Source organism: Piliocolobus tephrosceles, chromosome 5, assembly GCF_002776525.5.
Source record: "Piliocolobus tephrosceles isolate RC106 chromosome 5, ASM277652v3, whole genome shotgun sequence".
Lineage (NCBI taxonomy): Eukaryota > Metazoa > Chordata > Mammalia > Primates > Cercopithecidae > Piliocolobus > Piliocolobus tephrosceles.
Window position 1 is genome coordinate 88,531,230 of NC_045438.1, and position 25,669 is coordinate 88,556,898.

Consider the following 25,669-nt stretch of genomic DNA (forward strand, 5'->3'; position numbering starts at 1 on the left):
CTCTGAAAATTTAAAGAAAGATTGATAAAATGTATTCAAACATAAACAAAAGAGGAAAGAGTGAGAAAATATAATGATGCATCTAAGAACCCTGGGACAATACAGGTTAACATGTTCATAATTGAAATCCCAGAGGAAGATGCAAAAGAAATATTTGAAGAGATAATGGCTGAAAATTTCCCAAATTTAAATTGGAGAACCCCAAGCAGGAAAAATACTGGGAAAACTATATCATAGTCGAACTCCTAAAAACTTAAAAGAAAGTCTTAAAGGCAGTCAGAGAAAAAAGAAATCTTACATGCTGCTGTGATTTAGATATCTGTCCCCTCCAAACTTCACATTGAAATTTGATCCCCAGTGTTGGAGGTGAGGCCTAATGGGAGGGGTTTGGTTCCTGGCGGTAGATCTCTCTTGAACACATTAATGCTCTCCTTTGTGGGGAGTGAGTTCATACTCCGTTAGTTCCTGTGAAAGCTGACTGCTAAAAGGAGCCTGGCACATCCTCCCCCACCCACCCACTCCTGCCCTTCCCCTTCTCTCCCCATGTAATCTTTGTACACACTGGCTCCCTTTCACCTTCCACCGTGAGACCCTCACCAGATGCAGATGCCCAATTTGTTTTTGGGACGGAGTCTCGCTCTGCCGCCTAGGCTGGAGTGCAGTGGCGCATGATCTCTGCTCTCTGCAAGCTCCACCTCCCGGGTTCACACCATTCTCCTGCCTCAGCCTCCCAAGTAGCTGGGACTACAGGCGCCTGCCACCACACCCAGCTAATTTTTTGTATTTTTTTTTTTTTTTTTTTTTTTAGTAGAGATGGGGTTTCACCATGTTAGCCAGGATGGTCTCGATCTCCTGACCTCGTGATCCGCCCGCCTCGGCCTCCCAAAGTGCTGGGATTACAGGCATGAGCCACTGTGCCCGGCCCAGATGCCCAATTTTAAACTTTCAAGCCATCAAGAATCATGAGCCAAATAAACCTTTTTTCTTTATAAATTACCCAGCCTCAGGCATTCCTTTATAGCAACATAAAATGAACTAAGACACATACTACAGGAAAAAAAGAATGATGGCAGAGTTCTCATCTATGCAAACTAGAAGATAGAGTGACATATTTAAACTGATGGGAAAAAGAACACTATCAATCTAGAAATGTATGCCCAATAACAATATATCTTTAAAATGAAGGCAAAATAAAGACATTTCAGAAAATAAAAGTGAAGAAATTCATTGCCAACAGATCTGCACTATAAAAAAATGTGAAAAGGGCTTGGCGCGGTGGCTCACACCTGTAATCCCAGCACTTTGGGAGGCCAAGGCGGGCGGATCACAAGGTCAGGAGATCGAGATCATCCTGGCTAATATGATGAAACCCCACCTCTACTAAAAATACAAAAAATTAGCCGGTCGTGGCGGCACACGCCTGTACTCCCAGCTATCAGGAGGCTGAGGCAGGAGAATTGCTTGAGCCGGAGAGGCGATGGTTGCAGTGAGCCGAGATTGTGCCACTGCACTCCAGCCTGGCAACAGAGCGAGACTCTGTCTTTTAAAAAAAAAAAAAGAAGTTAAAGGAAGTTCTTCAGCAGAAATCTGGATCAACAAAAAGGAATAACAAGCACAGAAAATGGTAAAATGTGGGTACATATAAAAGATAATTTTTTAAAATTTTATCTCTTTGAAAGATAAGTAACTGTATAAAGCAAAAACAGTAACATACTGTGAGATTTAGAGCTTATATAGAAGTAAAATGAATAACAACAACAGCATAAAGCACAGAAAAGGGAAATGGAAGTATATTATTAAAAGGTTATTATACTATATGTGAAACAGTCTATTATTTGAAAGTAGACTGATAAATTAGAAATGTATATCATAAACTCTTAGAGCAACTGCTAAAAAAGGTAAAGAAGTATAAAAAATAATAGTGGAGAAAAAATGGTTTCATTAAAATATAATGATAACTATGTCAACAATGGATGAATCCAGGCAGTTGAAGAATTTATGGAATTCACTGCATCACACTTACAACTTTTTTGTAAGTCTGAAATTTTTTCAAAATAAAATGCTTAATTAAAAAGTATTTAATAAATGACAAAAATGACTCTTAAGAAATCTTCAATATTTACCCAATCCCCACAGTATGCAAAGTCTACAAAAGAAAATACAAAACTATACAAAGGAGAGAAACCATATGAAACCTATCAGGCTGTTGCTTACATCTGAATTAATAGACCATGAATCTATATCAGAGAACTGTCCAGAAATAACAAAGTTTCTTATTAAGGAACTAGTATGTTCCCTAATTCCAGGAGCCAATAATATGGAAACATGAAAAATGAAAGTCTCTCAGCTGGGTTCTATCTTGTGATACCATTAGAATATCCCTACTGTCAGAGGCATTCGAACCAGAGTGACTCCATTTTGAGAGCGGGCTTGGAAAATGAGGCTGGGACCTGCTGGGCCGAATTCCCAGAAAGTCAGGCATTCTTAGCCTCTAGATGTTTGTGGTTAAGAGAACAAATTAATAGTACCCACTAAACAGACCCAGACTTGGGAGTGTCCAGATATCCTGATACCTGGAGAACAAAAGCATTCCTAATTCTGCTTCAAAGATAATGATATTGATTCTTGCAAAATGCAGTAATTAAGAAAATTAATCCTTTATCACAAACCCTTGTAGCAGAGCACATCTCCACATGTATACAAGCATTGTACCTAGGGTGGATGCGTTCCTCCTCTCACTCTCAGGAGCTCCCTACTCTGTCCTATAGAGTAGCTGTACTTTCACTACTTTACTTTCTTAATAAACTTGCTTTACTTTGCACTGTGGACTCATCCTGAATTCTTTCTTGCACAAGATCCAAGGATCCTCTCTTGGGGTCTGGATCAGGACCCCTTTCCTGTAACCACAGAAGGGAATATAGTGCAGAAATCCTGACCCAATGGCTACCTTTGGGTAAGTTGTAGTGGTCCTGTAACACTACCATAATGTGGTTTAAAAGTCCTGCACATCCTGTAGTCCCAGCTACTCAGGAGGCTGATGCAGGAGGACTGTTTGAGTCCAGCCTAGGTAGCATAGTGAGACTCAATATCTAAAAAAAAATTAAAATTTTCTTTTAATTAAAAAACAAAAAGTCTTACACATATCAAAATCTACACATGCCTCAAAGAACATTTACTGAACACTAACTGTTAGCTATGCCCTCTGCCAGATGCAAGTGATATAGGGAGAAAAGTGATACATTAGTATCCTGAAACTTAAGAATAAAGACGGCCGGTCACAGTGGCTCACGCCTGTAATCCCAGCACTTTGGGAGGCTGAGGCGGGCAGATCATGAGATCAGGAGTTTGAGACCAGCCTGGTTAACATGGTGAAACCCCATCTCTACTAGAAATACAAAAATTAGCTGGGCGTGGTGGCGCATGCCTGTAATCCCAGCTACTCAGGAGGCTGAGGCAGGAAAATTGCTTGAACCCAGGAGGCGGAGGTTGCAGTGAGTCGAGATCGCGCAGTTGCACTCCAGCCTGGAGACAGAGTGAAATCCCATCTAAAAAAAAAAAAAAAAGACAAAAATATAAAAAGTGGCCAAAAAATGAAATAGATGTTCTAACAGAAGTCCTCCATACCAGGTACAGAGGAAGAAAGCCTCAGGGAAGAAGCAGTCACGGAGGGTCAGAGTCAGGTTTTCAAAGATGAAGAGACTGAAGGAAAGAAGCTGTTGGAAGAATGAAAGGCAAAAATTGAAGATGTCAGACAATAAAGGATGAGCAATGGCCCAACATCATAAAAAAGGCTGGAAAGGACTGATAAGAACACATAAAGGGATTAGCCTTAGGAAAAAATAAAATGTCTTAGAAAGAATGAGGTCTTTGAGGCCTGGCACAGTGGCTCATTCCCAGCACTTTGAGAGGCCAAGGCAGGAGGATTGCTTGAGGCCAGGAGATCAAGACCAGTCTGGGCCACACAGTGAGGTCCAGTTCTACAAAAAATATAATTTTTTTTTTTTTAAAAAGTAGCCAGGCGTGTTGGTGTGCACCTGTAGTCCCAGCTATTTGGGAGGCTGAGGTGGGAGGATTACTTGAGCCCAGGAGGTTGAGGCTACAGTGAGCTATGATCATGCCACTGAGCTTCAGTCTGGATGACAGAATGAGACACTGTATCAAAAACAGTAAGAGGTAGGCGAGGGGAGGGGAAGGGAGTGGAGGGGAGGGGAGGGGAGGGGAGGCAGGCAGGCAGGAAGGAAGTCTTTGAAAGAAGTGTCTTTCTGATGATAAAGAGAAGACAGAATATGGCTACAACTTCAAGTTCCTTATATTCACTGTAAACACCTTCACGTATACATAATTTTTTTTATCACAAAGAAATCACACACAAACACACCACCCATCCTTTGCATGCTTTTTCCTGAAGCCTGGAATAATGTTCCCATTCCTCTCCTTGCCTAGTTAACTTCCATGTATCCTTCAAATCTCAGCTCAATCTTCTGCAATCTTCACTCAGCACAGCACACCTCTCCTTAACAACACCTAACAGACTGGATTAACACTTTCTGTTCCCCGAGCAGATTGTAAATTCTATGAGAGCACAGCCCATCTCTATTTTAAATTTACCCTCCAGAACCTGTTATAATGCATAACGCATAGCAGACCCTTGGGAAATATTCATTAAATGAATGAACCAACAAAGGAAACTTAAAACCTGTCTTCTCTCTATTTTATGAGCGACACCCACACACAGTCATACAAAAAAAGCAAAAACTATGTTTCATCAAATTACTAAAGATAAAAACTGTCTCAGAAGGTGGCTCACGCCTGTAATCCCAGCACTCTGGGAGGCTGAGGTAGGTGGATCACTTGAGGTCAAGAGTTCAAGACCAGCCTGGCCAGTGAAACCCCATCTCTACTAACAATACAAAAAATTAGCCAAGTGTTGTGATGGGTGCCTGTAATCCCAGCTACTTGGGAGGCTGAGGCAGGAGAATCACTTGAACCCAGGAGGTGGAGATTGCAGTGAGCCGAGATCATGCTACTGCACTCCAGGCTGGGTGACAGAGTGAGACCCTGTCTAAAAAAAGAAAAAAGAAGAAGAAGAAGAAGAAGGATATCCTATATGATTCTTAACTAGCAATGTTAATTAACATGAGAAGAGTTATAAGTAACAGACACCCTGTGATAATTTCTTAATTAATTTATGTTATGTCACTCAAAGTGAGAAACACACACAAATGCTAAACCATGATTAACTTTAGAGCTGAATATAGTAAAACAGGAGGCAGCACAGTATATAGTTTAAGTGTAAAAGCTTAGAATCAGGTTGCCTAGGTTGAAACACTGGCTCCATTCTCATCAGCTATGCCTTTGGCAAGTTACCAGACTCTCTGTGGTAGACATTAATGTTTTCCCCTAGGATCCAATCCCTTCTAGCAACAGTATCACTTTTTGTTCAGGGAACTACTCCCTGTCATATATGCTTCAGTTTGGTTCCACACTAGGCTACAGGATGCAGTTTGTGACCTAGGTTTAAGTAAGTAAGCATACCACTTTCCCTTAAATAGAATTACTGTCCCAGCAATGGGAACATGATCAAAACTGTGACAATCAAAGTCAAATCTAAGACCTTTATCTCAGTTATTAGAGAAACAGAACATAACTAGAAAATAACTAGGGTTGGAGTTTCTGTGGTCATCTTCCAGCTATGAAGTTAGAGTTAATCCTAAAACAGAGTGATCTCAGAAGGGAAATCAAAAGATAATGTGAAAGCAGGTCCTGGGGACTTGGTCTGAGCCCCTGCATCAATCCTCACCTGTAACTTTTTCGTAAATTTTTACTTCAGCTTAAGCCAAGATAGTTTTCTATCAGTTACATCTATGACTCCTCACTAATATATTCTACCAGCTTCAGTTTTCTTATTTGGTAAATGCAGATTCTCTAAGCTTCAGTCCCCTAAATCTGTGAAATGGAGGACCTACCTCACTGGTCTGTTGTGAAAATTAACACTGAGCACATAGCATATAACTGACACATCAATAACCCTGCTAGGGTGTTTGAAAACAGAAAGCACTTACTAAAAAGAATATTTATATGTGAGGTTTTAATCTAAAACTTGAGAATTATGTGACTGGGTAATACATTTGAATGTGCAAAAAGATAACGGCAACAGCCAAAACATAAATAGGGGTAAAAATTGCCACTATCAAGTAATTCAGGCAATAACCAGGAATGTAATGAGAGTTACTGCAAATTATCTCTATAAATTTAACAATGCAAATGCTGAAGAAAAAAAAAATCTTAAAGTAGCTACATCACTAATCAAAGTAATGAAGCAGAAAACAACAAGTAATGAAACAACAAACAATGAAACAGAAAAGAAGCAACAGAGAAAATACAAACCAAAATTAGTTTCTTCAAAATGTTAATAAAATTGATAAACTTCTAGTAAGACCGATCAAGAAAAAAAGAGGGAAAAAATTAGCAACACCAGGAATGAAAAAGGACATATAGGGTACATCATAGAATTTAAGACATTAAAGAAATAAAAAGGGAATATTACAAATAACTATATGCCAATATATTCAATAACAGACGAAATTAACAAATTCATTGAAAAACACAACTGACTAAAACTGACACAACAATAAAGAGAAAATTTAAATAGCCCCGTATCCTTTTTAAAATTGTATTTGTAATAAAAAAGAAAAACTTTCCCACAAAGAAAATTTCAGAATGTTGGCTGCAGTTTGTAAAGCACTGTGTCAACCAAACAGAACACCTGAGGGTTAGACGAGGCCCTGAGATCAGCAGTTTTTCCTCTCCACTAGATTTTTAATGAATGGGAGAGAAGTACGGAGAGAGAAAAAGTGAAAAAAAGGAGAAGGAAGAGAGTGAATGACAGTTTAGGAGATAAAGACAGGGTAAAAGTAAGAGACAGCTAATAATCTTAGATGTCAGAGGCAGCTTGAAAAATTTGTGGGTTAGGTTAGAAATCAATGAACGGGCTGGGTGCGGTGGCTCACACCTGTAATCTCAGCACTTTGGGAGGCCAAGGCTGTGGATCACCTGAGGTCAGGAGTTCCAGACCAGCCTGGCCAACATGGTGAAACCCCCATCTCTACTAAAAGTACAAAAAATTAGCCGGGCATGGTGGCAGGCACCTATCATCCCAGCTACTCGAAAGGTTGAGGCAGGAGAATCGCTTGAACCTAGGAGGTGGAGGTTGCAGTGAGCTGAGCTGAGATGTTGCCACTGCACTCCAGCCTGGGTGACAAGGGTGAAACTCCGTCTCCAAAAAAAAAAAGCAAAAGCAAACAACGAATGAAGGGAAATGTACCACTAAAATAATTTTGATTTTCTTCAAGGCAGAACATTGTTGATTTGTTTTCAAGGCAGAGCATTGCCTTCTTTGACCTCAGCTAGGAACCTGCATGTTGGGCGACAAAGATTTTTTCACTGCTCTGTGCGTGTCTTTGCATGTCTAAAAGTACTGTGAGTACTGAGTTTGAGGTTACAAATACAATGGGTTTTAATCTAACCTAAACAAGAAAGAAGAGAGTTGAAGAGAGTTGTTCAAAAATCTGTCAAGAAACTAATGATGATAGTACACAAAGTAAACTATAGAATGGTTGAACTAACTGTAATAATGATACATTATTATTTAGATAGTATATTACTAGGTTAATATGTTCTATTACAAATTAAAACAACAGTTCCAAATTTGAAAAACTTTCCCTGCTATGGACAAATAACACTGCAGTTTTTGAAAACAGAATTGAACCAGGGAGCCAAGGAAACCTAGGGAAAAAAAAAACGGTTAGATAAATCAGCTCTATTTTTGGTGGGTCTGAATTTAACCTAAAAAGTATAAAGCTTTCTTTATCATTACTACAGTATAAATAAAATATAATCTAAAGAAATACAGTTGAAAATCCTTATTCATGGCAGTTATTTCCATAAAATTGCTGCAAACACTGAATTAGTAAATACTGACCCATTGCTCCTTGGAAAAAATACAAAATTGGGTTCCTGTATGCTGTAAACACTGAATTAGCGAATACTGACCCATCGCTACTAGTAAAAAAATACAAAGTTGGGTTCCTATGAGCCTATAATGACAACATGTTTGTCAACCAATCAATACATAACCTTGTTTAATGTGTGCTGCTGTTTAAAGACACCTTATTTAATACACATTGTTGATTCATGAACACTGAACTCACAGCCAACAGCTGTAACTCACTACAACTCATGTCTGAATGAAGCCTATCTGACATATATTTTCTCCATAAGGTATACTACACTTTCTTGCCACAGCACTTCAGCACTATTCTTGGGGGCCATTTTAAACAGTGAAATCACCAACCAAAAACACAAAAATGTAAAAATTATGGCACTAAATAGATCTCAAAAAAAGACACTCCCTTTTTTTTTTTTGAGTCAGAGTTATGCCCTTGTCACGCAGGCTGGAGTGCAGTAGTGCAATCTCGGCTCACTGCAACCTCTGTCTCCCGGGTTCAAGCAATTCTCCTGCCTCAGCCTCCAGAGTAGCTGGGATTACAGACATGTGCCACCATGCCTGGCTAATTTTTTGTATTTTTAGCAGAGCTGGAGTTTTGCCATGTTGGGCAGGTTGTTCTCGAACTCGTGACCTCAGGTGATCCGCCTGCCTCAGCCTCCCAAAGTGCTGGGATTACAGGCGTGAGCCACCACGCCCGGTCAAAAAGACACTTTTTTACAGCGTAAGAACTGAAACAAGAAGTTAGAACATCGCCTTGTCTAACCTCAGCTAGGAATGTGCACGTTGGGCAACAAAGATATTTTTCACTGCTCTGTGTGTGTCTTTGAATGACTAACAGGCACTGAGTACTGAGTTTGAGGTTATGAATACAGTTTAGCAAATAGGTAAACTTGCAAATATAAAGTACATGAATAATGAGGATCACAAACATTCACACTACCATCCTATGAGTAAATTTTAAAAGGTTTGTTGTACATGAACCCAGAAATCTAAATAACTATAATGGAAATATAACAGGAATGCTGTTATATTCACAGCATTCACAAACATTTACACTACCATCCTATGAGTAAATTTTAAAAGGTTTGTTGTACATGAACCCAGAAATCTAAATAACTATAATGGAAATATAACAGGACTAAATACTACTTCTTACGATCCACTTCACAAGTTTTAAAAAACAGTCATGAAATTAAAAAAACAGACCCATTATAAGCCACTTTTGCAGTGGCATCAAGCAGGCCTCTTCCATTTACTAGTATATGACCATCAGCATAAGGAGAAATCAAAATATGTTCATTTCTAAATAAGTGAAATCCATAAAATACCATTTGGAGAACCTAATCTGCTAAATTTTTAGCAACAGAGACACTAGTCCTTTGGCTGTAGTCAACGTTTTTTGAAATACCATTTATTCAAATAGACTGTTATTGAGTATCAAGCCACACTTCCCTCACCCTCACTAAGATAAAAGGCTGAACCATGCTGCCCAAATGATGATTTCACTACTTAATGCATCATTACTAACACTGACTATACTACAATAAAACGTATCATACTACAGTAAAAACAGTCTGATCTAGGCTTGACAGAAGAACTCTCAGATGAGTGATTTACCTACTTTCTCAACACTTTACATGTTTGTAAATCTTTAGTTCTTGAGAAAGGGAGGGAGAAACAACAGTAAAAGAGAAAAATATAAAAGCATGAATTAATGGTAAATTCGACGTTTTTTTAAAAAGCAGTAATACTCCTACCAACCCATTTCTTCAGCATTCCAGTTAACTACTACTGCTTTACAATAATTACAGACTTTACAGAAAATAGTGAAAATTAAATGAACAAATTAGGAACTTGATACACGTCTTAGAGATTATTCCAAACTGATGCTCATGTTTTACATCCCACTGTCAGCCAAGTGCTGTTTTTATAACATCATTTTAAGGTATGTGACCAGGCTCAGCACACCTGAACATGAAGCAGAAATGCTGCTACTTATTCAAAAAGAGAAAATAGTTCCCAAAATATTAGCCATAAAAACCCACACCAAATTGTGTATTTTCTAAGACTTCCTGAAGAAACTGATTGTGTCTCCCACATTGTGACCAGTTGAATTCAGACCTAATCTAAAAATGGGGCAGTTGTCACAAAATGAAGGAATTAGTACTTTAAAAAAGGGGAAAAAATGGCACTATCATACCATGCTTCCCTGTGGCACAGTTTTGATTAAAACTTGGGTCCAAACACTATCTCTGACCTTCAAGACTAAAGTTGGCACACACATTCCCCCATTAAGAAGCTATCGGTAATATTTTAAATTAGAACAGCTGTGAAGAAAAAGATAATTTTGTTTAGTCATATTGTCAGGTTCTGAGGTCTGAGGGGAGTGGGTGGGCAAGTGGCAGGTAGCTGGAAAAACACTCAAGGAATCGTAGAGAGTTTCAATATGGCTTTACTCGCTCTCTGGGTGCGAGCAAGCTGTATGTACAGCATTAAGCAGGGCAATTATACTTTTTACAGACAATAGTGACTCAGAGCCAAGCACAAGCTCACACGGCATGGTTACATAATGTGCGAGGTTGTGTGCCTGCGCTCCAAACCCGCTGAGTCATGCTGCACAGAAAGGCCACTTTGGCCTACTCCTGACTAAAGCAGAGCCATTTCCCCTATACAAGTATTTTTAGTTTCATTTGGGATCATGTTAGAAGTTACCAGTAATCTGTCTGTCTCACATTCACCCTCTTATTCCATGACCTTTGTCAACATTCTGGTTCACCTCCTGTTATCATCTGAACTTCTGTCAGAAGATAAATGCTTTCCTTATCCCATTTCAATTCACCACACCTACCACCAGATTAATCTTTCCAAGGCATACTCTTATAACACTGCCCCCACATTCAAATCCCTTCAAGAGTACACACTGCCATCTATATGAGGAACACATTTCCCAGTCTGGTTCAAGGTTGTCCACAATCTGACCTAACATACCTTTCCAGCCTTCTTTCTTAAAATTCTCCAACAATTAACCTAAGCTCCAGAACACCTCAAACTTTCCTGTTTTTGTTCCTTTGTTCAGGCCTTTCCTTCCATCTGAGTGCACTTCCTCATTTCCTGTTGAAATCCTGCCTACTGCTTCAAGGCTTATCTCTACCACAAAAGCATCCCTGATTTTCCTAACTCATGTGTCTCCCTTTCAACAGTCTGGTATCACTTATACTTTGTAGCCCTGGTAAGGAGCTTCACTCTGCCTGCTAATAGTCATTTATCCTTCTTCCATCAGCAAGGTCTAAACTGAGTGTTTCTTGATAAAATAAAAGACCAAACTGTCAAAAAGATAAAAAAGACACATCTTATTTCTACCAAGAGGGGAAAATGTCTTACTGTTGATAGAGTAGAACATGTTCCCCAGAAGCAATTTCTAAAAAATTCATGGCCAGGTATGGGAGCTCATGCCTGCAATCCCAGCACTTTGTGAGGCTGAGGCAGGAGGACTGCTTGAGACCTGGAGTTCAAGACCAGCCTGGGCAACAGAGCAAGACCTTATCTCTAGAAAAATATAAAAAATAAATAGCTGGGTATGGTGGTGCACACTTGTCATCCTAGCTACTTAGAAGGGTGAGACAGGAGGATTACGTGAGCCCAGGAGGTCAAGGATGCAGTGAGCTAAGATGGAGCCACTGCACTTCAGCCTAGGGGACAAAGCGAGATCCTATCTCCTTTAAAAAAAAAAAAAAAAAAAAAAAAACATGATTAAATCAACAGCCTTATCAGACGACGTGCTATACGTTCAAATCATTACAGAGGATATGGAACTGGGAGCAGTGTAGAGGTTGAGCATCCCAAATTCATAAATCTGAAATGCTCCAAAATCTGAAACTTTTTGAGTTCCAACATATTTAATAGAAACACTCAATAGAGCCTTTTAGATTTCCAGTCTTTGGATTTGGGATGCTCAACCAGTAAGTATATAATGCAAATATTCCAAAATTTGAAAAAATCTCAAATTCAAAATACTTCTGATCCCAAGCATTTTGTATAAGGGATATTCAAACTGTATTACTTTTCAAACACAGCAATCCAGTCCCTTATCTCCATCAATACATCATATGAATAATAAAGTCTAACTATATTCTAATAATGCCTTAATTATCTAATATCACTAGGACATGAGAGGTTCACATAATCGAATTTTTGAATAAGTGGTTTCTTAGTGCAGAAACAGAACTCAGGCATGCCTGCAGCCTAGGCCAGCTGAAAGGTGTTCTTGGGAAACTAATCTTGACTTCACCCTATCTAGTGGAAAACACTCAGGCACAATGGGGAAGTCATTTTGTACCAGTTACTTGCAGCTGATAAACAGGTAGGGAGCATGAAGGAAGGATAAAGAGGGTGGCAAAAACCCTATAAAATGTCAAAAGGATCTTTTTGCACCTGCCAGAATCCTCATTCCAGATTGTTGGTACCATTCACATTTGTATGTCTCTGAGGAACTTTGGGTAGCTGAACACCTGTTACGTCTCAATACAAACTATGTCATCACCTGCTGGAAGTTTCCATACCCTTTGCCACTGAAAATTTCACACTCTAATTGTGTCTGTTATGGGTTGAACTGTGTCCCCACAAATTCATAGGTTGAAGTCCTAACCATCAGTAGCTCAGAATATGACCTTATTTGGATATAGGGTTGTTGCAGATGCAAAATTATATGAGGTCACACTGGAGTAGGGGAGGTCCCTAATCGAGTATGACTAGCGCCCATATATACCTGATATAAATGATGAATTGATGGGTGCTGATGAGTTGATGGGTGCAGCACACCAACATGGCACATATATACATATGTAACAAACCTGCACGTTATGCACATGTACCCTAGAACTTAAAGTATAATAAAAAAAAAAAGAAAGAAAAATAAAATAAAATAAAATAAAAACAGAAAATCTGACCACAGACAAGCACATAGGGAATATGTCATGTGAAGATGAAGTCAGATATTAGGGTAATGCTCTATAAGCCAAGGAACTCCAAAGATTGTCAGCAAACCACCAGAAGCTAGGTGAGAGGCATGGAACAAATTGTTACTCAGTCCGCAGAAGGAACCAACCCTGCTGACACCTTGATCACAGACTTCTAGCCATCAAGAACTATGAGACAAATTTCTGTTGTTTAAGCCACCTAGTTTGTGGTCCTTTGTTACGGGATCCATAGAAAATTAATACAGCATTTACTGGTGATATCTGTTGATATCACCAATCCACTGTGAAAACCACCAGACACCTCTTTAAGTAACCATACTTCTTAAAAGTAAGTGTTACACTTGTTGAATAAATACAAGTCAATGGCCTCTATGTGCCAGCCACTAGTGACAGAGCAGTAAGACCGACAATGTCCCTGCCCTCATACAGGTTACAGTGTAGTCAGGATAACTGACAACAAACCAAAATTACACAGTGATAAAATTACAATTGCATTAAGAACAAAAATGATATATTTCCCTTCCTCTCTAAACAGATGGTAAACACAGTTAACCATGTATGGAGCCTCATGGTATAGCTGGATGCCCTTCATTTTTATTTTTGTTCCCCTACTAGATGTCAGGTAGTTGGCTACTACAAAGTCAGCTTTTATCAGCTACCCTCTTGTCTGACTGCTCACCTCCTCCAATACATTTATATCAAATTTGGCGTTTCTAATGCTCTCTGAGCTAAACAAAATCAAGTAACTAATATTGCTAAGAAACATATACCATGTAACAAAAATTGCTGCAAGTGAAAACTGAAGATTTGACTTTAATGCAGGACTTTCAGGTTTACTTTAGATTCTCAGAGATTTTTTTTTTTTTCCAACAGAATTCTGTTATAAGGCTCTGAGACAGAAAGTTATTGCTACATAAACTGGATTTTACCAAATAATTTTGTACTATGTTGCCTAGCAAATGCTTGTTTCCTTTCAAAGGAAATGCAGTACAAGGAAGCAAGAAAAACTTTTTCATATCAGAACTTCACTGTTTTCTGTATCAGAATATAATGGTCACTTAAGGAAAAAATACTATCCAAAGTCAGAATTATATAAATTATTGTCAAGCACAGGGCATATTTTTGTTAAATAATTGTCAATTGTTTAAAATGACATGACTATGAGGTTATATAGCATCATAATTGGAAAGTTCAGTCAACATTTTTTGAAGGACTTAATAAATACCACCTACCTCTTATGCATATCCAACAATCATCTTTTTTGTTGTGTTTCTTAAGTTCTTCTTCAGTTACTTCAATTAACCTGCCTTTTAATCCTGTTAGATCCTTTCCACTTTTGGTCAGTCGAATCCAATCCATAAGGCTTCTGCCCTGTTTTAAAGGTACCTAAAAATCGAAAAAGAAATAATTAAATCTAGCTTCTTCATTACTTTTAATTCCATTTTAAAAGATAATAAAACTCAAATCTAACAATTCTATAAATCCTTTTACAGCTTTAAGAGGTTGTCAATGTTGTTTATGCTGTATTTGAATTATAAAAGGTAGGGCTTAGAAATTCTATCACACAAATTTTCACCACATTGATGTCACAGTACAGTAGTCCATCAGTATCCACAGGGGACTGGTCCCAGGACTTCCCCCTGCCCTATATCAAAATCCAGGATGCTCAAGTGTCTCATATAAAATGTCAAAGTACTGACATATAACTACGAACATCCTCCCATATACTTTACATAATCTCTAGATTACTAATAATACCTAAAGCAAAGTAAATGCTATGTAAATGGCCGTTGTATTATATTATTTTATAAGTCTTTTTTTTTTTTATTGTTATATTGCTCTTTTTAACTTTTTTTTTCCCAAATATTTTTGGTCCACAGTTGGTTCAATCCTTGGAGTCGGAAAACAGGGCTACACAGGGCTGACCATACAACAAGAATGATATTGAACCAGAAACCAGAAAACAGGTTCTGGTCCTGGCTCTGACATTAATATGTTACAGTCACCAGTTTGGACCAAAATTTCTTCACCTTAAAAATCAAAAGAGATTTGACAGAAGAAAAGATAAAGAAACAACTATAGTTGATTTTTTGAACTGTCAATATAAACAGACTTAGAAATCATTAGATAGCAATCTTATCTAAGAATCCATTGAGTAACAAAGTTTACCAAATAATGGAAAATAAAACTGTAACACTGTAGGGAAGGGGTGGCAAACTATGGCCTGCACCTGTTTCTATACAGCCCTTGAGCAAAGAATTGTCTTCACATGTGGTGGTAAAAAGCCTGAAATCTTATGAGGCCCCTTGCCCAGGGAACTTAATAACAGGATGGTTTGGGTTTTTATTTTGTTTTATAAAGCACATTTTCAACGTTTTCAGATGAGAAGTATTATTAGTACTTTGACCAGAACATTTTCAAGATATCTCTATGGAACTAAGCTTGTCTGACTAATTTGTAATGTAGTAACAGAAGAATGTTTAATGTAAAAGCAGACACATTCAAGGACGTTTACATATTTCACGTACCTGAATCATACCTATTTTAGATATCCATTTATTCCCAAACTAACCAAGTTAATGGGTCTGTGGTGCCTTTCACATTCCATCCTATCAATCTACCTCATTCCATTCTGGCTATCACTGAAACTCTAGGTCTTTTGATAAATGAAGTGTGAGAAAATGACCTTTCCCATCCCAAACTAAAATCACTCACCTCTCTCTATTCATAATCCACAGGATAGTTAAAGCAAGCTTTCTGAAATGCAAATCTAATCATAGGCTCTCCCTCCCCCAGTGGCTCCTTGGGTTACCTTATAATAATTCCCTAGGGATTCACCAGATCTTCACAATCTGGTCACAGTTGACTGCACTAGCTCCATGTTCTAACTTTTGTTCTTCTCCATTATATACTTGGCCAAATGGGAACTGATTATTTGATTCCTTGATTGCTGTCAAGTACTGGCTTATAGTAGTGCTGCTTCCTCTGCAGGGATCAACCTAACCCCAACTCCCATTAATTCCTCTGGAAGGCTTCTCTGATCCTCAACTCCTTCGTGGTCATAACACCCTATTGTAGTACTTATGACATTATAACTGAATGTTTACTATTTCGTGCAACCTATGAGACTAAATACCTTGAAATCAAAGACCACAAACTCCAGCATATAGTAAGTTCTCAATAAGTATTTGTTCACTGGTATTAATAGAAATAATAACTATCATATGTTGAGTGCATATTCTGTGTCACACTCAAGTCTGTGAGATCTAAATAAAAGCCTCAGGACAAGTAGCATTTACTGGGTGCTTACCAAGGCTGTGCTAAGAGAAACATTATCTCATTGAATCCTATGAACAATCCTATAATATGGGTACTGTTATTCTTATTTACATCTGAGGAAACAGACTCAGAGATTAACTGGCAGATACGGTGGAAGAATCTAGGTCTTTCTCACTTCAAAATCTGTGCCTTTAAAAAATTACAGTAAGTCCTCACTTAAGCTGGTCAATAGGTGCTTGGAAACTAAACTATGTACAATGAAACTAATTTTACTGTGGGCTAACTGACATAAACAAAAGTTCCTGCAGCATATTTCTGGTCACAAAAACATCACTAGACTTCTAAATAAAGACCAAAATACTTCTAATATTAAACACTGAAAGAAATGTTAGCTATATATACATTTAAGGAAGATTAATTAAAAAACAATAAGATAATTATTTGCCCAACTATTCCAATTCAATGTCACAGGTAGTCAGAGCCTATCCCAGTAGCTCAGGGCGCAAGGCAGGAATCGACCCTGTACAGGATGCCATCCTACGGCAAGGCACACTCATACACACCCAACATTCATGCAGACTGGGACTTAGTTAGATTAACCTAACTTGCATATCTTTGGGTTGTAGCAGGAAACTAGAGTACCCAGAGAAAACCCACACAGACACAGTTAGAGGGTGCCAAAGACAGTGGCCCCGGCTGAAACGAATTTTTTTTCTCATCAATATTATAACTTAATGCTGTTGAATGAAACAACATTATTTGAGAGCCTGCTGCATGATACACAACCTTCCCAACTAGGTTCTATTTTCTCAACTTCTACCCATTTCATCCAAACCTGACTCAGTTTTTACACTCTCAGCATCATCTTGTTTCACAAAGAAAAGAGGAAAAAGAGTGGAGTCTGAGTTTTCCTTAGAATTGCACAAAAATCTTATTGTGTTTTCTTTTTGGACCAAAGACTCACCTTTGCCATCGCCATCTGTGTGACTTTTTGTCTTTGCGTCTAAGTGTTCTCCTTTAAATGGATGCTAAGAACATAGTTGGTATTTTTAACGAAGAACGGCAGCAACTCATATTCTAATTCAGAGATTCTATCTGGAAAGACTATGTTATTCAGTCAAGTATTTAGCTTCAAGAAATAGGTCAAAAACCAGTGAGAAAAATATACATGACTGGATGGCTAGATGATTGATGTATGAATCAGTAAATGAAATTTCACAGCAGAACCACAACACAAGTCTAAGCAATTTAAGGCAACATTTCTTAGCCAGTTTCCTTTTCTGTGAAATAGAGACAATAAAAGCTTTCACTTCACAGGATAATTGTGAAGATTAAAGTTAATACATGTAAACCACTAAAAATATACATGGCCACCTATAAGTACTTAAGAAATCTCTGGAAAGCTAATGAAAACTACAGATCCCTGAACCTATATTCATTCTGAACTAGAATCAGAACGCCAAGTCTAAGTGGAGAAAAATAAGAAAATCGATAAGGGTTCCAAATGATGCTAAGACTCAAGAGTTAACCGAGTGGCCGAAGTAGGTGGAAGTGTCACAAACAAAAGATAAAGATATGGTTACAGAATGAGGAACTAACACATAAACAGGAACAAACACCATTCGCAAAAGAACAAAGAACACAATTTTTATTGAGTTTTGCAGATACAGAATATATCTGCACAGTATTCCACCTGTTGCTAACAGTAACTGTGCTCAACAAAAACTCAAGAGTATTGTATTTGCTTCAAAGTTAGCAAGTGATAATAGTAGAAAAGGCAATGATAAAACAATCAGGTACCCGGGGAAGAAAGAAAGGCAGTATGACTTGGATAGTGTCTGTAAACCTGACCTAGCTCCCCAGCTGAAGTCCCCATCCTTGCACAGACGGTCACTGTCGCCACTGCCAAGCCTTTCCCTCCTGCAAGGGAACCCACATCGAGTGATGTGGTACAACTCCTTCAGGCAGTGAAGAACAAAAGACCAGCGAGGAGATGAAGTTGAGGGAAGTTGGCTAATACCGAGCGCCTATAATACCGCAAGCACAGTGCCTGGCTCTGTCATATAAATTTAAATCGCGGGAAAGGACTTGAAGGAAGGGAATAGATAGAGCGGGATAAAGGACCAGAAAGAAGAGGGGCTACTAGGGAAAAGGGAGGGAGGTAAGGAGAGTTTAGGCACTGTAGACAGAGTGGGATCAGAAAGAGGTTGTAGGCAAGGACAGCAGGGAACGACAGCTTAGAGAGGTGTACAGGAGCTGGGAGTTGGGGCGGAAGGCGAGAACAGACTGCCGGTGCGCGAAACGCAGCGAGGGGAGAGACTCACGGAGCCACCCGCTTACCTTGCTACGCCCCCCGGAGGCTACACGCTGCTGCGACCTGGGGGCCGGGAAAGACTGGGAAGGGACGTTCAGCATCTTGAAACCCCAGCCCCGGGCCCCGCCCGGGGTTCGCCGCCGGACGGGATAGTACCTCCACCTCAGGCTCTGTGGCCGGGCAGAGGCCAAGCCCCCGACCCACTTCCGGGGTCGCCAGGGGTGCGACGCGCTCTGACGCAGCACGTCCGCGGAGGGCGGAGCCAATGGGGCGGAGGGAGGGCCGGTAGGGAGGAAGTACGCATGCTCAGTTAGTTCCGCGTGCCGCACTTCAGCACCGGAGCAAGGTGACAGCTATTTCGTGGAAAGATTAGAGAGTGAAGCTGTTCCTTAGCCTTGGTGCTGACCGAATCTGGGATCAAATTCTTAATCCTGCTAACCCGGAACAGCAACGTGTGTTCATTGTTAAGCAGTACCATCGCACTACTTGAAATATGGAATAAAATACACTACTTGAAATATGAACAAAAACGCATTTTAGTTTCTCTGAAATTCTTTCCTGTAAGGCACTAGACTGTACTGGAAAAAGCACCTCACACCTTTAAGAGCAAAAATATCAAATGTCAACAGCCACTACTGTGGGGTAAGAAGAAAACCTCACCTTTAAGCATCCTTAAACCTCAACTTTAAGCATGCTGAGGACTAATGAATGCGGGTAAGACGTTAGTAAAGTCTCCTTCTGCTCTATTCACCCACTCACAAATTCTCCCTCCTTATGTAACTTCCTGTCTTCCCTGGGAATTGTGTACTGATGGAGCTCACCTCCAGCTGTGGTGATGAAGTAACGTTTAAAAGTCAGATTTGGTTTGGATGCCATCTCTGCACTTAATGACTGAGCTGTCTTATGCAAGTTACTTTAGTATCTCAAAGTCTCATTTTCCCCATCTGCATAATGGGTTTATTAAAGATTAAAGGGTCATATGTAAACTACATACTGCGGTGCCTCGTTAATATTAGGTACTGAATAAGTGGTAGTGGCTGTTCATACTATTCCAACATATTAATGGGAAAAGGACAAACACTCTAGGTAAACACCAGGCTCTAATGCTCAAAATCTGATTTTACTGTTAATGTTCATTTGTTTTGTGTGTCCCTTGGGGAGCACATAGATCTTCAGAGTAGAATTCAATAAGAGAGAAAGTTTTCAGAAGAAACATAGTTCTAAATAATCCTCCCCATCCTCCTTTAATTACTAACTTTTCCTAACTCTGAACATATTGTCATGTTTTAAACTTTCTCTGTTTGACTACTTAGTTCTTAAAGTGCCTAAAAATCAAGGTTATGTTTGTAGAATATTTTAAATCAGAAGAAAAAGTGTGTGACTATATGTGGCCATTCAAATAAGAGGCATTTCTTAGCTTGGTAGCCACCTATGACATTCACCTCTATCCATTTTTATTTGCAATTGAAATGCTTATTACAGGAAGACTGAATTTGAGCTAAAAGAACCTCATGACTATAATAAACTGTATTACTTTGACCTTGCAAACTGTTGCAGTGTTCTCTCTCTCTCATTAAATTATGACATATTCTTCTAGAGTCTACATAAGAAAAACTAACCACTGAGACTTATTTCACTTCTCATGAGAAAACTTTTACATAAAAATAACAAAAGCAGAGAACCAGAACAAGGATAAGTTAATATTGTTGAAGAATGTTCCATACTTTCCAAATTTCTTAGCTCCCCTACAGAAATGGAAGATACTATCAACTTCTGGCCTTTAGACTCCACTTTTTAGACTCCATATCAATCACTCAAATTTAAACATTTTGTTTTAATTCTAGGGATCCCTCGATGTAGTACATTAAGTATTAAACATCCATACTATTTTACTACTGGATTTAAGGACTGAAAAGGAGTATTAACATAAGAGTTACTTTGCTCATCATTTATGTAAAATATCTATAATTTAAGAGCCCTAAGATTGATTCCCTTTTTCAATTACAGATAATGATTTAATGTGTTTTTTCCACCTGCTAAGAAATCTTTACTAATAAACGAGTGATTTCTAACATAAGGCTATTTTCTTCATTATCTAATAAGATAATACTAATCTGTAACTAAAATATCCAACTGGCATCAGTAGGAAATAGCAGATGTTAAAAGATTCAGTCTTGAGAATTAAACACTGTCATTCTTTGTAAAATTATAACTAAATATAAATTTGCAATTTAATGAAGAGAAAAATTTATTCTTTGTAAGCCGCAAATATTTATAATGCAAGCAAGACATTTGTAGATGGCACGTATTTTAGATTCCAACATTCAATTCTAGTGTAGGGATAAAAAAAGGCCAAATACCAGATTAATTATAAAATATTTCACTTTTAATAATTTATATACAAATAAATTAGCTTAAAATAATTATGATACATTTGTACACTAAATTTAAACCCTAAAAGCTCTGGATATAATCAAAAGTAGCTAATCAGATTAATTTTCACAGGTCAGCTCCTCAATTTCATCTTCACTATCAGAATCTTCATAAAATGAAATTGTGGCTTGAATTGGTAAATTTTTCAGAAGAGCTTCTGCTTCTTGATATAAGTAATCATAACACTTTGATTTTGGCCAAAATAGTCTGAAAGAAGCAGACAACATGTTTTATTTTTCACATTCAGAATCTTTAAACTCATGAAATGGTCAAATTTTCAAGAGCTCCATATATTTAACAATTGACTTAGACATTTGGATATAGCCTTAAGATATAGAGTTAAAATATGCTACTATCACAGCTTTCATGGAATCTACTTGCCCAAGTATCAATAACTGTTTGATTATTTTAAGTCTTTATTCAAGCTGTAAATTGGATCAAATTCACACTAAACCCTGGATAAGCGTAAGATCAATGTTTATCTTACTTTGTGTCTTATGGATATATTTATTCTTATAATACATAGAAGATTTGTCTTACAGTTTCTAAATTCCTTTGGAAAAAATGAATTGAGTTCTACCAGTACATTAAAAACTCTGATGATAGCCAGCTTTATAAAGATGACGAAATATTATGCACCTTACAAAAAGGTGGAAATTACCTATTATCTTACTTAAAACTCACAGATTTAACTCTTATAGAAGTAGACAATGTAAGTTTAGAAATGTATAAAAAACAGTATTTTAAAAATTTTGTCTATACACTCACAACTTGAGGCATAGAAAGACTACTTCTGGCCTCAACTTTGATTCTGTCTGCCTGTCTTCTCCTCATTCAACTAAATTTGTGAATACCATATGAAATATTGACAAATTATATATGTTTTATACAAATAACTGGCATGTAAGTATGATTATCTCAGAATTTCAAAAATCTGACAAATACTAATCTTGCCTTCTGGTCTTCATCAAGGAAAAGAAAGAGGAGAGATAAGGCTGAATCACCAAGTACAGTGCAGTCATTTTTGTGTAGGATAAACAGCCCATATATTCATACAACAGAGTCATTCCAATAAATGAAAGATTGCATTATGTTCAGTATGCTCCACTTTAAAAGGCAGAAAAACAATGTAGTTTATAAATGTTTCCAGCAAAAATCATAAAAAGTTTATATTTTTGATGCTTAAACAAATAACTATCAATTATTCAGTCATTCAATAAATATTTCAGTGATCCCTTGTGCCAACATAATTCACAATTTAAACATGAATAAATCATGGTCCCTACCCCCCAAAAAGTTGACAGATGAATAAAAAAACACATCACATTAGTCAAAATATAAATGAATAAAAATAAAATGTAAGAGAAGCACAATTAAATTGTATCCATACTTCAGAAAAGAAGGGAATTTCTTATATAAGAAACAATTTATTTTCTAATGGGTAACTGGAACTGGCAAACCCAAAGAATGCTGTTTAGTCATTATGATACTCTCTCCAGAATTTCTCACTGTGGGCCATTCTTCTCCCAGGGCCCACATACTTTTCTGAGTTTCTTTTTGTTCTGATTCTTCTCAGTCTCCTTTGCGGACCTCTCTTTCTCTGTGTACTGGTTAGATGCTGGCCTTCCCTCAGGTTTTCATTGAGAACATCAGCCCTCCCTCTAAACAAACTAGGATGACCTGGCCCACTGTCATGATTTCCCCACCTTACATTTACCATGGACTCCCAAGTTGGTAATTCCACTTAAGATCTTGACTCTGGGACCCTAACTTACATATGCAGCACTCTACTGGATATCACTCTTTGGATGCCCCATAGGCACATTAAATATGATAAGTGGAAAACTTGACTCATGGTCTCACCTCCCAAATCTGTTTTCGGCCCTAATTTCCATTCTTTTAGTACAGCATTCACCTGATCATCAGCCACAAACTTAGGAGCCATTCTGGTCTTTTACCTCTTCTTCATCTACCATATCCAATACATTATAAAGCCTAATCTATTTTGTCATCTAAGTATTTCCTAGATTCATCCAGTCCCATCCGCACTTCCCGTGTCTTACAATGGTTCGTCATCATTTCTTACCTGAAAAATTGCAGAACTTCCAGTTTTACTTTTGATGTCCTAAGCCTATTTAACGTATAACCCCCAAGACTACCTTTGGAATAAAGCCCACGGGTTCCCAACACTACAAACAGGATCAAGACAAAACTCTGTACAAGAGTGTGCAAGATCTGGCATCTGATTACCCTGCTGAAATGACCACAACTTCACACACCTAAACTCCTTGGAGTTCCCACAAGGAGCCACACTGTTTCATGGTCCTGCTTCTCTTTTCCAATGCTATTTCTTTTGCTCCCACTTCCCATTCATCTGATTAACTTCTCCAAGACTCAGCCAGGTAACCACTACTTATAATATACACTTCCCTGACCCTTCCCCCTACCACTCACAGATTTAGGCACTTTGTGCCATGCCCATACTTGTAAAACTAACCAAACTAAACTTCATTACAACACTTGCCATGTGCTTTGACTACTTTTTTCTGTATCCTTCACTAGTGCTAGTACATGGTAGGAAATTAGATGTAATGACTTCTATGCGCTATTTATCACCACGGACACTTTACAAACATCATTCAGCTCTTCATTTAACAGCTCTGGGAGGCAGGAAAACTGCAGAATTATTAACATTTCACCTGAATAAAAGTGACAAAGAATCTTAGATAAAGGCTGACTTCCTGAAGTGGCTAGGAACAGTAAACTAGCTCCTCATGTTAAATAATTTTTGACCCTTTCTATAACCACCCTCAGTAATCTTTAGGATTTTCATTACATTTCTATTTTCTCCTACATGGCAAACTTGATTTACTGTAAGACTGTAACTGCTAATCCCATTCTTCCTTCCAGATTGCAAGACAAAAGCAGCACACACACTGCCTGATGCCAAGTCAATTTCATTCGAACCCTTTAGGATTTAAAAACAAAAACTGTTTTGCCACCACAAGAGGACACCGCTCTTTTACCATAGCATCCCCTTTCCCTCTTCGTAATATATTCATCAAGTTCATTGAGTACGTACTGATCAATGGTCCCTTTACGTGAGACCCTGAGCCCCTACCTTTTTCAATTTGATGAGTAACGGGTCTCTGCGAGTGAGAAGATAAATAACCTTGAAGCCAGATTTTCAGAGAGAGGCTGCAGGACCAGCTGCGGAGCTGGGCTGTGCGATGCCCCTGGCTCCTCCCTGGGGCTGGAGAAGCAGGAGACCTTTGGGGAGGCCTGTCACTCACCTGACTGGGTGCCTGAATTGCGAAAGCTTTCCTGGGGCTGCGGTCATTCCAGGGCCATCCGGCATCTGAAGAGGAAAGGAAGTGAATCCAGTTATCACCCACCTCCTTCTAGAAAGTGGAAACGTGCACGACCCAGTGTTCCTCGTGCCCGCTGGGAATGTAACCCCAGGGCTCTCAGCAGCCTCGCTCCCGGCTGGGTGCCTGTGGCCCATCGCTCCAGAGGACGCATCCGCCGCGTCGGCACCGTTATGGCCACTGGCAGGCAGGATGTTAAGCGTGAGGCAGGACCGGTGTCTCGCATGTCTCTCTCGGGCACTGCGTCCCGAGAGCCCTGGTCAATCTTCTGCACCCGTGGGAGGCGCGGCCTGAGACGCGTGGCTCACTCACCGCCTCCGCGGCGTGGTTCGGCGTCTCCTCTTCTTTCTTGCCTGCGGCGTCCACCCAGGGTCTCCAGAAGCCCGCGTATCTGCTGGATGGATAGCACAAGGCGCGCAGAGGAGACGTGAGCCCAGACCCGGGAGAATCCACCGAAGCCGAGCGCTGGCACCGGGGAGTGGGGGATGGAGAGTGGAGGGGAGGAGCTGGGGAGGCGCAGGCGGGAGGGACGGGGGAAGCTGGGAGGCACAGAGCAGCGCGGAGAAGCCTACCCGGAGTCTGCGGCCGCGCGCCGCGTAGTGCGGTCGGTGGCCGTGCACGCAGCGGCTCCACTCTCTGCGCCCTCTGCGCCTCCTGCGGTCTCCATGGCGCCGCGGAGACTGGCGTAAGGCCGCTGCCAGCTCGCGGGCAATCTTGGCTAGTTCCAGTAGGTCCGAGACCCGAGCTTTATATAGCCCTCGCGGTCTGCTGCACATTGTTCGCTCCCTCTCCGCCCCTCTCCTTTGCTAACCGCATAAACAAAAAGGCTGCGCGTGAAGGCGCACCAGGCTGAGCCCCGGGTGTGAACGCGTGCAACTTCCAAATGGCCCGGGATGGGGTTTTGTCGAGCGAATGTTAATCGCCCTTCGACACATGGCTGCGGTGAAAAACAACATTCGCCCGAGCAGCCAATTTCCGTGTGAAGAGGAGACGGAATTAAGCGAGTCTACACGTTTTGTGTATTTCTGCAAAAAGCCAAGTAACTGGTTAATTGCTTGATTCGCTGGAAACTCAGGACTTGCTTGGCCTGTGGCAAATCAACTGGTTCTGCATCCCCTGTTCTAAAAGCTGGGATGCAGACTAGAATTCAAAGGAATGAACTTAATTCCTCTTCCTGGAACAATTTTTTTTTAAAATTGGGTGAATGGATGGACTCCTTAAGAAAGAAATGTCAGTTTTTTAAAAAATGTGTTGATAAACTAGGTTCATACGCCAGTCTATTATTATCTGA

At 39.4% G+C, this 25,669-nt stretch overlaps 2 protein-coding genes across 6 annotated transcripts in view; both read right to left on the bottom strand.

Annotated features, from left to right (window-relative positions):
• LOC111538039 (cytochrome b5 reductase 4) overlaps positions 1–18,815 on the bottom strand; it is a 100,224-nt gene extending 81,409 nt beyond the window's left edge. For 4 of the 5 annotated variants that reach the window (XM_023205208.2, XM_023205210.2, XM_023205207.2 and 1 more), the window contains exons 1-2: positions 18,604–18,815; positions 14,217–14,370 (exon numbers count right to left, since the gene is read on the bottom strand). In XM_023205208.2, coding sequence (XP_023060976.1) covers positions 14,217–14,370; positions 18,604–18,678 — 229 coding nt within the window. In that variant the 5' untranslated portion in view covers positions 18,679–18,815. The remainder of the gene's footprint in view (positions 1–14,216; positions 14,371–18,603) is intronic. The other variant, XM_023205209.2, reaches the window with a different exon arrangement.
• Positions 18,816–20,949: 2,134 nt separating this feature from the next.
• Positions 20,950–25,192, bottom strand: RIPPLY2 (ripply transcriptional repressor 2). Its single transcript, XM_023205204.1, has 4 exons — positions 24,951–25,192; positions 24,691–24,769; positions 24,304–24,368; positions 20,950–21,217 (listed from the first exon to the last, which is right to left on the bottom strand). Exons 1-4 carry the CDS (start codon positions 25,043–25,045, stop codon positions 21,070–21,072), a joined length of 387 nt encoding a protein of 128 aa, XP_023060972.1. The 5' UTR covers positions 25,046–25,192; the 3' UTR covers positions 20,950–21,069.
• Positions 25,193–25,669: the final 477 nt, after the last annotated feature.

Coding starts and splice junctions, on each gene's coding strand:
- RIPPLY2 (XM_023205204.1), bottom strand. CDS start 25,045: ATGGAGACCGCAGGAGGCGCAGAGGGCGCAGAGAGTGGAGCCGCTGCG. Junction 24,770..24,950: donor CGCGCGGCCGCAGACTCCGG/GTAGGCTTCTCC, acceptor TCCATCCAGCAG/ATACGCGGGCTTCTGGAGAC. Junction 21,218..24,303: donor CAATTCAGGCACCCAGTCAG/GTGAGTGACAGG, acceptor TGCTTCTTTCAG/ACTATTTTGGCCAAAATCAA.